General features: G+C 41.3%; 1 protein-coding gene across 1 annotated transcript in view; it reads left to right on the top strand.

The window, feature by feature from the left end:
* The first annotated feature begins 11 nt into the window (after window positions 1–11).
* Window positions 12–12,172, top strand: part of gdap1l1 (ganglioside induced differentiation associated protein 1-like 1) — a 17,277-nt gene continuing 5,116 nt past the window's right edge. The window contains exons 1-2 of the mRNA XM_054774906.1: window positions 12–248; window positions 7,870–8,062. Coding sequence (XP_054630881.1) covers window positions 69–248; window positions 7,870–8,062 — 373 coding nt within the window. The 5' untranslated portion in view covers window positions 12–68. The remainder of the gene's footprint in view (window positions 249–7,869; window positions 8,063–12,172) is intronic.

The raw sequence follows: 12,172 nt of genomic DNA, 5'->3' as shown, positions 1-12,172 counted from the left end.
CACCCCCTCCCGTCGCTCCCTCCTCGCCCTCCTCGCTCCTCTCCACCACACGCACAAAACGCTCTGTCATGGCGTCTTCCAACCATGTTACCCCCACCAACTGTGGCTGGTGGCCCATCTCCGCCATGGACGAGGACGGCAAAGTACCGGACGGGGACGAGTGTGAAGAGCCCACGGCGGAGACCAAACCTTTCAACAAAGACAGGCTCGTTTTGTATCACTGGACGCAGTCTTTTACCTCCCAAAAGGTAACACAGAGGCGCGTAAAAATGGAGGCATCTCTTGCGTGGGGCTATGCTGCTGTGCATGTGTTTGTGTATCGTCCACGCGTGGCTTTAATTGATTATTGACATGTTTGGCCGTGCTTCCTGTGGACAGAATGTGTCTGCAGCTGCGCACAGCGTCTTTTCGACAGGTTTTAGAGAGGCGCTGCAGCAAGGGGCTCATTTCCTCGACGTGTGGTCAATATTCACCTTAGCAGTCCATTCATCATCCTGCATGTCATCTCCCGCATTTTATTGACCGATTAGTCTCCTTGGAATCAGTGAATGCGCTCGTAACCTTTGAGCTCTGACACATGACATCCTGAATAATTCATTCACATGACGTGCAAAACAAACCCTGGGCCACCCCCACCCCCTCTGCAGCTGTATCATCACAATGTCGCCACACTGTCGCCTATAAGCGTTACACTATAGGATGTATCCAGCACTTTATGGTGTGTGCTGCACCACTTTCACATATGCGGTTTCACAACTGTGTGGGAAAACAGTTGCATTTTGGTCTTGGGCCTGCAAATATGGGTTGTCATGATGATGTTGGCGTGGAGGCGCCATCATCCGCGTAAACTGTGTGCGTGTATGTGTATGTATGTAAGCCTGTATAACATATCGTGATATAACATACATGTAACACGTCTTTGGACGTTTGCTTTGAGTGGCCCACCCTGCATTTGCATGCATTGCAAGCTGTCTGTGCCTTTTTTTATATACACAGGTGCATTTCAATTAATTAGCATACCTGTGAAAAGTTTATTTCAATAGTTCAATTCAAAAAGTGACACTCTTATATTCTATCGATCACAGGTGTCCAAAGTGTGGCCCGGGGGCCATTTACGGCCTGTGACTCGTTTATAATTGGCCCGCAGCACGTTGGAGAAATAAAATTAAACACTAAAAAAATAGCAAAACTGGGAAAAATGGAGCAAAAAATGCCCAATATAAAGAGAAAAAGCTGAAATGAAAAAGTTATGTATTTTTTTTAGCCTTTTTACAAAATAAATATATGTACTGTATATCAATCTGGCCCCCAGTATCCTATGATTTTTCTGCATATGGCACCTCTGTGGAAAAAGTTTGAATACCCTTTCTAAAGATTCACTACACACAGAGTGAAATATTTCAAGAATGTCTTTCTCCATTTCCTAATCATTTTGATGATTATAGCTAATGAAAAACCCAAATTTGGTATCTCGTCATATGTGAACATTTGCCAAAATGAGCCTTTAATTGTTCACTTCGTCTGAATTGAACTCCTGAAATCAAATGACTTTTGTACCATGTTGTAATTTACTGAAATGCAACTTTATATGCAGTATAGGTACAATGCAGTGGACTGCAGTGGTGATGTCCAAAGACATGTAGAAATGTTGTCTTTCTGGTTAATGCACTTCGAAACACTGGCTAGTGGTCAGATGGGTTAAACAGTGAAGTGGTGTAGAACAATGTTTCCCAAAGTATGTTCCGCAGACTCCAAGTGAGTAACTTAGTGGTTGAATTCTACATTGCTTCACAATTTTAATGTATTGTATAGGTATAGTATATTGTACATAAGTTCATATCATCATAGTTTACGAAAAGTATCTCACAAAAGCGAGTATACCCCACACATTTCAGACAGCCTTTTAGTTAATCTTCTCAAGGTACAATCCTACAGAAATAAAAAAAAGCTTGGAAAACAGAAGACTGAAAATTACTCAAACCATTATTGTGTAAGTACAGTGGTTATCAACAAAAGCGAGTAGTGTGTTCCCTCGTATATCTCGGGGGATAGGTTCCCAAAATAGCCCACAATTAGTGAGCTCCATGAAGTAGCCAACTAGATTTTTTAAATTATTATTATTATTATCATTATTTTATTATTATTATATACATTTTAAGGTTGTAAAACCCCTCATCATACACTTTATACGCTTTTCTCAGACAGGCATTAACATTTGTTCACATTTCTCACTTTTCTCTTTTAATGATCAACCTACAAGGTTGGACACAAGAAATTATGAAGTGACTCACGTGTTCTTCAATCCTCTGACCGTGCCTCTTCTTCCTGGTGCCGTTCCGCCGTACTGTCGCGTTTTTGTGTCCTTGTTAAAACATATTGCTCCTGTCGTCATATTTTCCTTCTCCAGAAGTCCAACTTTTTGTGCGATGGTTAGCATCCTCCTCTGCGGCCGCAGGTGCCTCTGACGGTGCAGAACGTTTCGTCAACATTCTGGGTGGTGTCGGGGGTAAAACTTGCAAACATACAGCACCTCATAGTCACACTGCTAGCGATCGAACATTTATGTAAGCCCAACGCATTCTGTACTGCACAGGAAGGCACGGAGGAGATTGGTCGACAATGGTCTACAGTCCCTGATCCAATCACGACGCAGAACACAACGCGTGGGTTCTTACTTAGCCAATCAGGATGCAGAACACAATGCACGTTCCTGCACTTAAAAAAAAAAAAGCACTAAAAACAATTCCGCAAAACAGCGAGTCCGTGAAAGGTGAACCGCGATGTAGCGAGGGAACACTGTACGCCTGTGGACATGTCGAAATTGTGCCCAAAGTGTCAGTATTTAGTATATTAGTGTTATTTAGCATGAATCCACCAGAGCTGCACTGGAACCCTTTTCCACTCCTCATTCCACGCCTCATCAAGGCACTTGTCGTCCTGGAGGTTTATTTGGACTCCTTATCTTGTTGGGAAACTGGGCCGAATGGGAGGGGTAGTTTGTATTTTTGTTATTGCTATGCTTCATGTGAACATCCTCATAAGCTATAAAAACACTTTGCACACAAACTCTTCATCACTTCTGAGGCTGACTGTTGGCTCAGTGTTGTTGATTATTGCTCAGAGCGTAAACAGCAGACACCGTCATGGTTATCACCTTTTTGAGAAGGGGTGTCAGTGCTGTCACTGCATAGACTATTGGGGCGTATCCTCAACAAGACAACTGTAGGAGACCCTACTGGAGTGCTGATTAGGTCTGTGCGTTGTCATGCAAGCCAATGAATGCGTAAAACCAGGTTTTTGGTAGCTTTAAAGATTGTCGCCAATCAATACATGCTTTCAGTCTATAACGCTTTGCCAAAAACGTAATCCTATTTCCAAAGTAACCCAACCAGCTTTATACAGGATACTGAGCAGTAAATGAGAACAAAGAAGTCACTGATAATCTGTCAGACTAAACATTTTTATTGATGCACAGACGCTGTCATCCTGAGACTTTAGACGGGGGATCATTTACATGTGAGTGTTTGGCTCAGCAGGTTCCCGAGAAGAGTGGGAAGCTGTGCCAGTGATCTGTGAGAGTGACTACCATTTTCTGGAGAAAGCTGAAATGTGAAGATATCCTGCTCAAAATGAGTGATGTAACATGAAGACATAAACACACAGATGCAAGGAAATGTCCAGGCAGCTATGGGTAACATAAAACTCACCATGGGAGGTGGAAAGAGGAATGTATCTGAGCAGGAGAATAATAGCAAGGAACAAGAAAACAGCTAACAAAAATGGCATACCCTTCGAATTTCCCTTGGAAACTCTCATATTTCGCCCTTCTTTCCAGTCGCCCTCTCCCTGAAATCGTTTCTCGTAAATTTCCCATATTTTAGCTTTTGTCAAAAATAAAATTCTCTCTGGTGCTGCGTGTGACAAGGGTGGTGACGGTATCCACGCTTGACAAACATCAATCTGCAAGGACAATTGTGCAGCGCATTGGCAATTAGCATTTGGGTCTTTCCGACAAAATAAGGGAAATTTTCCGGAAAAGAAGGGAAATACCCAGCCCAAAATGTGTCGCATTTTGTTTGAGGTATGGGGAATGCATCCAACACACAGGTAACAGAAGACCAAGGAAAAGAACTGAAAAACACACGTCCAGGCAAAAATCAAAAGCAAAACAATCAAGCGGCAAATAGCTAAAGTCCCAGCTGAACTAAACAGAACTTGAATTTTAGACAGGCAGCAATGTGAGGACGCTCAGGAAGGCGAGGACGGCGGCCAGGAACAAGTGTGACTTGTGAAACTCCAGCTTTATTTACAGCACTGTAGGCGACATCATTTCCCTAGCTTTTTGTTGATGTGTTTATATTACAGTATGTTATCCAAAACACATTTTCTAATTAAGCTGATGTATGGAAGTTACTTTGTTTGTGAATACAAATTGTCACAATTTCCTTGGCAGTATGAGTGCAATGTGTGATATCAAACCTGCTATTGTTACGGTAAAATCTAAAATGCTTTTTTTTCCAGTTTTCTACACAATTGAATTTATTTAGCTAGACAAAAAATAGTCATAAAAGTAACCATTGTCAATGAAGGACTGGGACTGAGAGGTGGACATGAGGGGTATTTCAATGGTCCTCTGCCATAGTGACGAAAATAGAAACATTTGCTTACACAATGTCAAAAGGGACAATGCATTTTAACAGTTTATATGGGAAATAACTTTTGTTTTGCCACACGAATGAAGTGTTTTGGGAGAGAAATTAGCTTTTGCAAGTGAGCTTTTCCATGGTGTTGTGCTTAACCATTCGAATTAAATTTGCTAAAGATACAAGAGTGTTGAGAATAATATTTTGTTTCAGGAAATGAGCCAAAGCAATTGAGAAGGATCGTTGTATTTTGGTGGTACTGACTAGTCATGTGGGAAAGTAATTAGCTCTGAAGCACTAGTGAACAGTTTTGGGAGAGATATAAGCGTTTGCAAGTGAGCTGTTGTGTTGTGCTGAACTGTAAGGCTGTTTGGCCAAATGAGCTTAGAGTTTTGATAATGTAATTTCTGTTTCAAAAATTGTAATGTCCAGGCAGAAGCTGTAGTAATTCTACATTTGATCAAATTTACTTAAGATTTATCAGATCAAAACACATAGATGTTTGGACTTGTCTGCACCCTTAGTCGCCATTATCGTTAATCAAAATCAACATTAATAATAATGCTACCTCATACATGGAGGAGATCCGTGTTGACAATATAGCGACATGGTCGTGGTAGGGGTGTGTAATAAAAGTGAAAGACAGGAAGTGTTTCTTGCGTCATGCATTTATTTGGTAATTAAACACAAGTGGCCAACAAGGGTGAAGTATCTGCCGCGCAGGCGGGCAGGAGTGGAGCTTCACCTCTGTACCACCGTGCAATGCACTGTGGGTCTTAAAGTTGCATAAACCCCTCCACAATGCAACCCAACCCCTGACCAGTGACAGAACCAAGAAGGCAGAGCTTGGACACGATTTGCCGAGCAGCTCTTCACCTTCCTGGTGAAACACAAATGGATGTCCAAAGTGTGGCGCAGGGATGCATCTGTGGAATGTGGCTCTTTACAGAAATAAAATAAACCAAAATCCAGCAGAAGTGGAAAAATAGAGCAAAAAGGCATAATGTAACTAGAAAAATCAAAACCGTTGATACAAATAACTAATAAAAAACAAAGATTTGTCTTCAAATATATGTATGACATTGTTTTTTTTTATTATAGATATCAAAAGACAGTTGGAGAGCCCTGACGTAAATAGACAAAGACAAGTAGACAGACAAAAGCAATGGAGCTGGTAATGCTGACACACCTGTTGAAAAGCCAGTATTTCAGGAAATTTTGACAGACAATATGAATTGCCTGTGAGAAAATACATGTCAAAAACGCCAAATCCTTAACTTTGCAGCGTGAAAGATGACATATTAAAGGAAATATTGTTTTTTAGTTTATTCATGTTTTTACAATATATTATTTCTCATTATTATTGTTATTATATCACAAGGTTGACAATAATATCGTTTAGCCTCAATTTGTGGGACATTAAACGTTTCAAAACGCACCTGCACCTGCTGATCATGGGGTCACAACCATGCCGGAACGTGACATCTGCATTGTTTTGTGACTCGGTTAAATAAAAAGGTTTGTTTGTCCAGTCATATGTTTTCATTGTACGTTTCTTTTAAATTAATGTAAAACTCTTGTCTCGTTCTCTTCAACCCAAACTCGTGCATCGTCCCGTCTCGTGAGTTGTGTGTCTCACAACACCCCGGCAATGTTATTCATTCCATGTAACTTTGAATGAGGCACACACTGCAGTCATCCGCAGTGCTCGAGACGAGTACACACTGCATCCTTGCAGCCAAAATTGAGTGACCAAAATGTCCAAAATTAAGCTTTTAATTAATTTTAATTTATGTGAGTGCCTACGTAACCACAATGCGGCACAACTCCGAACACCGTAACCAGAGGACCATCTGTACTCGACTACAGAGTTGTTCCCACTCCTATGCCGTTGCAAATGATCGTCCACAAACTTAGAGGGTGAATTTTTTCTATGCCACAGGTTTGGAACGACAAGCAATTCAATTATCCAACCAATCATGCAGCCCCAGATCATGATGCTGTGGTCACCATGCTTGACTGCAGACAGACACAGTTGTCTTGGTACTCTCTTGTGTTGCCAGCTGTTTAGACAACGATGGCTGTGTGTTGGCGCACTTTCAGTCGATACTAAATCTATACTGCTATACCAGCTGAACGCTGATTGCTGTAAAATGATTAACTTCTACAGTATAGTATCGTCTACTGTAAAAAACATGTGAGGGGTGTACTCAGTTTTGTGAGCTAGCGTATGTGTCAGAAGAATAAAAATGATTTAAAATGACGGTAAATCTACATAGGTTGACCAATGGCAGTTAGACTTTCAAGCAAATAAAAGTTTATCGTGTGCCTCCCGAGCAGCTGAACTGCTTGGCATGGTGACGAGTGACTAACATAATTATGTAACAAACTGTTGTGTCACAAGTGCACTGTAGCAGCCTTCACTCTGTAGCAGCCTTCACTACAGGGGCCAGAAGCATCTCACAGTTGTAACACAGAGGCTTGTCTCACATTTTAATTGACTTTGCAGCTATGGACACAGATTGAATTCCTGCAGATCAATCCAATAAATATTGCTTTGCGACGAAATAGTTTACTTGAAGCATGAAGCTATACTTCGGCGTCAGGCAGACGCTACAGGAGTTTGCAGTCCAGGACCACTAGGCTGGCGAACAGCTTTTACCCACAGGCCATCAGGCTTCTCAACGAAGCACTCACACACGCCACACGCAACACATGCACACACTCATAGCACTTTATTTATTTATTTAGTTGTATTAATGTCTCTTCTGTTGTTGTTGTTGTTTAATTTATTGGTATTAATGTTTCATCTGTTCTTATTCATTTTCCTGTGTTTTCTTTCTTTATTTGGGAGAATGAACAGAACAAGAATTTCATTGCATAGTATAACTACCTGTTTTACTGTGCACATGACAGTAAAACTCTAGAATCTTGAATCTTGAATCTATTCTGCGCCTTCTCGGCGACGAGATGAAGCAAGTGTTATCTCCTGTCATTAATCTTATTTTCACTAATAGCCCCCCGCAGGCCTTGATTTATCCTTCACGCCACTAGAAAAGGAGCATGACTGTGAGTTTTGCTCACTTGTGATCGCAAAACGACTAAGCCAGTTTCATGTGAAGATCACAGAGTTTCATTTTGATTTATCACAGATTTGTCTCTTTTCAACAACTGAAACTGATTCAACATTGATCATCATTGCGGCCCATCTTGCTTGATGTTGCAGGTCCGTCTTGTCATCCACGAAAAGGGGCTGGTGTGCGAGGAGAGAGATGTGAGCTTGCCACTGCAAGAGCACAAGGAGCCGTGGTTCATGAGGCTGAACCTTGGCGAGGAGGTGCCTGTCTTTCTCCACGGCGACAACATCATCAGTGACTACAACCAGATTATAGACTACCTGGAGACCAACTTTGTGGGAGGTAAAGTCATGCTTGACAGCCTTTTGTTGTGAGAATTTAGTAGGATTTCATACATCAAGTAATGCTACTGCATATTCAGGGAGGTTACTTGTTTGAGGAAAAGCTTTGCTGCACTTTGGTGAGCATTGCTGCCGCGCGGCACGGAGGCTCTGGCTTCGAAACTTGATCCTGTACCACAAACATTGTGAGAACACGCTGAGCCCACATTCTACTCAGACGCAATGCTAACCACGTGCTACTGTGATGCCCCAGTTCAAGCCAATTATTGTACATGATTTCACACTAAATTGAAACAAGAGCCTCCATCCGTGTTCTTCCGCTTGTCGTGTTCAGGGTCACAGGGAAGCTGGACCCAGCTGACTTAGTGTGAGAGGTGGGTGCACCCTGGACTGGTCAATCCCAGAGCACAGTTTACATACTAGGCCTGTCAAAAATAGTGTGTTAACTAATTCATTTCATGAATTATGGTACAACGTGGTGCCTTAGAAAGCAAGTCGTCATAATATAATCCTGTCCTGTCATTTATCTTTCTTTCAATAAAATACTGTAAAAATTGGCACATTTTAGACATAGTTGCAAACAATGATTAATCATGATTAATTAAGTGATTAATCTGATTTAAAATGTTACTCCTTTGACAGCGCTATTACATACTCTGAATAAAAATATTTTTTTTGCTATCTGATATTAAATCAGACTAAGCGTTTCCAGTTTTAGGTCAGTTAGGATTACCAAAATTATTTATATTTGCCAAATGCTGTATTTATGAGCGAAATAATATTTTTCAGAGTTTTTTATGACTTTCTTCAAAGTCAAAAGTCTACGTACATTTCCTGCAGTAATTGGTGGAATTGCCTTTAAACTGTATGACTTTGGTGTTTTGGGTATCCTTCCACAAGCTTCTTCCTTGCTGGAATTCTGGCCCGTACCTCCTTACAGAACTGGTGTAGCTCAGGCAGGTTTGTAGGCCATCTTGCTCGCATACGTCTTTTCAAATCTGCCCACACATTGTCTATGGGATTGAGATCAAGGCTCTGTGATGGCTACTTTGTTACTTTGCGGTATGCTTAGCATTACGGTCGATTTGGAAGATCCATTTGCGACCAAGTTCCTGGCGGGTGACTTGAAATGTTGCTTGTTTGGATGCTATCTTTCCATTTGCTCCCTTCCGAGATATTTTCTTGGTCCATGTTGTCTTAAGGTCTCTTCGTGCACACCTTCTCAGAGTGGAGTTAGAAACAACCGTTGCTTCCATTTTTACTTTGGTCATCACCAATCAGCACAGCTGTTGACCTATTAAAGCAGAAAATGGGAGGTTTTTATAATGTTTTTATTTTAAAAAGTGATCTGCTGTTGACTTCTAATGAGTTAAAGGTGGCTTTCACAGCACATTGAAATGATTTTGTCCAATGACAACATAACAATTTACATTTTCCTAGGTGGCTGAACAATGCTGTCACAGTACATAAATGGCGACAGTGTTAATAGTTTAAATGTCCATCCTTCCCATGGCTGAGATAAAGTTCCCACGCGACTCTCAACATCCACGCCTGGTTACCACCTACAGTATTGGCACAAAGGAATTTTCCCATCAAGTCCTGTGTATTCATGAACTCCCTGCTTTAAATACATTAGCAACATTTACTAGTTTGTACATTGTACATGTGTTTTAACAGTCATGATTTTTACTTGGGGAAAATACATGTCTGTGTGAGGGACACATCATTTAAAAATGTTTTAGTACTTTGTTTTAACTTTAGCCGTATGTGTATAATATAGTTTGATTTTAGTTGACGTCAAGTGGTAACTCCTTATAATTTAAAGAGGACTTACTGTATTATACAAATTTTGGGCCTTTGTATTGACTTCAGGACTTCTATAGAGCAGCTACATACGATAACCCGCACGGAAAGCTTTCTACTGTAGAGCTTCCAGACTCTGCACCTCTTCCTGCAGTGTTATTTTTTTTATTTATTGGCTATTAGTTCTATGCCTAGTGGTTAGGGTTAAGGGACAGATTCCTAAAAATAATATGTGCCACTGATTTTAGCGCACGCACTGCTTTTCACTGCTGACGTCACACGCTGACTGTTGCAATTTCATATCATGGCGCAATCGGCATGCGCAGTCCGCCCCTTAACAGCCCCGACTGTCAGCCTGACGGCCAGGGCCGCAACTGGCACACTAGCGCTAAGCGGGCATGACTGCTATGCCAATCTGGTGACTTGTGGGCGGATCCGGCACAGTATCAGCTGCTATCTGGGTAAGCATGTGTACGTTGAGCCCTCTTATCAGTGTGCTGTCCTACAGTGTCTGAGGGTGTCCTGGCTTACATTACAGTATATTATTGTCCATCCAGCCAGTATGTTGTTATGTAATGTCCTGGGAGCCTCAGACCAGGAAAGATGGCCAATAACTGCAGAAGTCCCTTGTCTTATTTTAATTTGCAGCCATGCATGAATGCTACAAGAGGCACAGATGTGTGCTTCATTGCTTAATCAAGAATAGAAAAACAGACCTGCAGACTTGCCTTCAGAGTGTATTTCAGTAAATGTATTTGTTTTTACTATGGTTTTAAAGCCCAGTCACTTGCAGTTAGCAAGTCTACTTAAAGGAAAATTGCAAATTTTTGGTAATTTTGCCCATCGTCCACAATCCTTATAGTAGACATGAACACATATGTCTTTCTCTTTTCTGTGCATTCTAAAGATATTAAAACAGAGCAAAAGAGACAGCTAATTACTGCACGTTTGGTAATTACTTATTCCGCCTATAAAGTCGTCTGAAAAAATCTCCAATTCTCGAGATATTGACCAAGCTACAGCAACATTAGTATTATAAACATTGTTACGCCGATCGAACTACGTTACCTGCACATTGACACTTAGCCATACCACACCGAGTAGCTAGTCGCCGGCTAGCGACGAGCTTCGCCACAGATTCACTACCAAAAGGTAAGGCTACTTGGAGATGCCGCAAGTGCTGTTGTGTTTTTATTTTGGAGTTTTGTTAAGTTAACACACTAAGTGTAGGCGTTCGTTTCTTTGCTGCTATGTGAAAGGCGAAAGGAAGTTCCGGTAACGAACAAAATAGTGTAAGTATTACATGTCATCATGAATGTACCCACAAAGCCATAAAACGTTGGAGGTTTTCGGAGGTGTTTTAATAGCGGTCATTATAAGCGACATAGGTGGATCCCACGTGCAGTAAAAGAGCTCGAGCTGTCTCGTTTGATCTGTTTTTATATTGTTAGAACGCACAGAAAAGAGAAAGACATATGTGTTCATGTCTCACAGGAGGTTGTGGACAATGGGCCAAAAAAAGTGCAGTTTTCCTTGAACAATATTGTTCAAATAAAATGGAGGGCTTTTATTGTGATTTTATTGACACTCGAACAATGACCCCAGCTGCTCCTGTGTAGTCATACACATAAGTATCACACTGTCTCCACTAAAGTGGCCTGCAGGTAGGGGGTGATATTTTAAGCACTGGAGGAACACTGCATGGCTCACCTGCCTTGGGACTGATTACTCATCTTCTGGAGCACTGCCAGCAGCGCCGCCTGCAGCCTTCCACAAACTTCCACTTGCTTCTCCATCAGTCACAATGTCCTCATGTGTTCAACAATCTGTGATGCCGCTCTCTTGTCACCCTGCTGAGATAAAAGTTCAGTCTGTTCCTTGCTGCCTAGTGGCCTCTTGGCAGCATAAGGTCCGCAGCAGACAGGAGGGGAACTATTTTGAACACACTCTTGAGCTTCCTGCCATTACTATACACCGGAAGCTCAATTTTTGTCATCAATATGTTCCAAACGGTGAGATAAAAACCGAAATGTAATTTTTTCCATAAGAAATAATGTAAATCCAATTAAACTGTTCCAGACATCCATCTGTATGCACACATAACATTCTATAGAGAATAATTCTAGTTTTACATGCAGAAAAACACAGCAAAATACATACACTATGAATGAAATGGATAAATGGACATTTACCATGAACAGACTTTTACCTTTATTGAAGACAAGCAAACACAGATGAGTGGGGGCTGTTTCACTCTCGTCTTTTACAAACTTAACTTCAAATAGTGGACGGTTAGAGCTGGATGTTT

The sequence above is a fragment of the Dunckerocampus dactyliophorus genome, chromosome 1 (assembly GCF_027744805.1).
Source record: "Dunckerocampus dactyliophorus isolate RoL2022-P2 chromosome 1, RoL_Ddac_1.1, whole genome shotgun sequence".
In the NCBI taxonomy this organism is placed as follows: Eukaryota; Metazoa; Chordata; class Actinopteri; order Syngnathiformes; family Syngnathidae; genus Dunckerocampus; species Dunckerocampus dactyliophorus.
This window is presented reverse-complemented; position numbering and strand designations above follow the sequence as displayed.